Source organism: Callorhinus ursinus, unplaced genomic scaffold (genome assembly GCF_003265705.2).
Source record: "Callorhinus ursinus isolate GAN/ISIS: 27379988/994484 unplaced genomic scaffold, GSC_fseal_2.0 scaffold4, whole genome shotgun sequence".
Lineage (NCBI taxonomy): Eukaryota > Metazoa > Chordata > Mammalia > Carnivora > Otariidae > Callorhinus > Callorhinus ursinus.
The window spans coordinates 29,108,436-29,110,663 of record NW_027397066.1 but is presented as its reverse complement, the minus strand read 5'-3'; the positions used below and the strand labels follow the sequence as shown (position 1 = coordinate 29,110,663).

The following is a 2,228-nucleotide window of genomic DNA, read 5'->3' as shown; positions in this document are numbered from 1 at the left end:
AATAATTGCATGCATAGGGCTCCAGTTATCTTTTTAAAGAGCATATTTTAATTGAGTTTGAATGCCTAGGCAAGGAGACAATAATTAGGAAGTCAAACATAAAATCAATCATCCTGAGCCTCCCCGAACTCGGGGCTGCCGGTCCCTTGCTGCCGGACATCCCAGGTATATCAGCCATGATAAAGAGATCTCGATTAAATACGTCAGTCACCAGCACCCCAACCACCCCCAGCTCTTCAGCATTGTCCACCAGGCCTGTGTGCAAAGCCTGAGCTGTGAGGTCTGCCCTGGTTGGGAAGGCCCTATCTTCTTTGGGGATGAGCAGCATGGTTTTGTGTTCAGCCACACTTTCTTCATCAAAGACAGCCTGGTCAGGGAATTCCAGCGCTGGTACAGCATCATCGTCATCATGATGGACTGGATTTACCTCATCAACTCCTGGCCCTTCCTGCTTGGGAAGATCCGAGGGATCATTGACAAAACTGCAGGGCAAGGCACTCAAGCTTCTACTCAAGCTGTGAGGGCAGAAACTGTTCTGTTTGGGACGAGGAGACCGGTGGCACTTTCTGTGGCCTGCATCAGGACAGCAGAATGGGACAGCGTATTTTGGAGTATTTGAGACAGAGCAGTTTGGCTGCCCACAGCGTGCCCAGAGGATGAACACGGCCTTCACACCCTTCCTGCATCAACGCAACGGCAATGCAGCTCATTCATTGACATCCTTGACGAGTGATGACAACTTGTGGGCATGCCTTCACACCTCCTTTGCTTGGCTCCTGAAGGTGTGTGGCAGCCGGCTGACTGAGAAGCTCCTGGAGGGCACACCTACCGAGGACACCTTGGTCCAGATGGAGAAGCTTGAAGACTTGGAAGAAGAATCTGAAAGCTGGGACAACTCCAAGGCTGAAGAGGAGGAGAAAGCCCCTGTCTTGCCAGACGGTGCAGAGGGGCGGGATCTGACCAAGTGCCCAACAGATTCTTCCTTGCTCTCAGACTGTGGAAACTGGCAGCCCCGAAAGTTGTCTGTCTTTAACTCCCTTTGGCACATGAGGCAGGTCCTGGGTGCCCCATCTTTTCGCATGTTGGCTAGGCATGTTCTCATGGAAACCAAGTGATCTGGAAAAGTAGAGATGCAGAACTTGTCCAGTCAGTTGTTGAAGTTCTTCGAACGATGCTGCCAGTGGGCTGTGTCTGCATCATCCCTTACAGCAACCAGTATGAGGAGGCCTACCGCTGTAACTTCCTGGGGCTCAGCCCACACGTGCAGATCCCCTTCCACGTGCTGGCCTCAGAATTTGCTGTCATCGGGGAGGCCCATTCAGCCCCTCGCTCCAGCCTCCACCCAGCCGGGTGTGAGGATGACCAGTCCCTCAGCAAGTACGAGTTTGTCGTGACCAGTGGAAGTCCTGTAGCTGCGGACCGAGTTGGCCCCACCATCCTGAATAAGATGGAAGCAGCTTTGACCAACCAGAATCTGTCTGTGGGTGTGGTGGACCAGTGCCTCCTCTGCATTAAGGAAGAGTGGATGAACAAAGTGAAGGTCCTTTTCAAATTCACCAAGGTGGACAGTCGGCCCAAAGAGGACACGCAGAAGCTCCTGAGTATCCTCGGAGCATCTGAAGAGGGCAATGTGAAGCTGCTCAAGTTCTGGATGACGGGCCTGAGCAAAACCTACAAGTCCCACCTCATGTCCACAGTCCTCAGCCCCACAGCCTCAGAGCCTCGTAATTGACACCACTGTGGGAACGTGAGCCCGGGCTCACCCTCGCAGAAGTGATGACCATCCCCGCCGCTGAACTCAAGGATGGCTCTCTGACGGCAGTCACACCACTTTTGTTTCTGAACTGCCGGCAAGGAGTTCTTTCCTAGCAAGCAGTGGAAACCCTCGGGGCTGAACCTTGCCCTCTGTGTGGGATTTGGACCTGGTAGAGTTTTCCCCACCATTCCATAAGCTGTTTGAATTGCTCTAGCCCTAAAGAGGGCTGTGTGAGACTTGGGACAGTAGGTCCCCTGTGTTTGAGCACCCTGTGAGAGAAGACTAAGGAGGACATGCGTCTTATGTCTCTCAAGGATTTAGACTCAAAATTTATAGGAAAAAATGTCAGGCCAGTCCCAACTTGGGTATTTTGGCCGCAGTAACAAACCTCTCAAGGTTCAGGTTTGAACCTTTCTATAATGATACTTAAGACTTTTCCAGGTTTTATATATGTTTATATATGTTGTATGTT

The 2,228-nt window shown here is 51.6% G+C and overlaps 1 protein-coding gene across 1 annotated transcript; it reads left to right on the top strand.

Moving 5' to 3' along the window:
- The first annotated feature begins 409 nt into the window (after window positions 1–409).
- Window positions 410–1,822, top strand: LOC112835465 (folliculin-like). The gene is given in 3 exon segments (XM_025886967.2): window positions 410–494; window positions 583–1,098; window positions 1,101–1,822. Coding segments are annotated over 3 exon segments (1,233 nt in total). The 3' UTR covers window positions 1,733–1,822.
- Window positions 1,823–2,228: the final 406 nt, after the last annotated feature.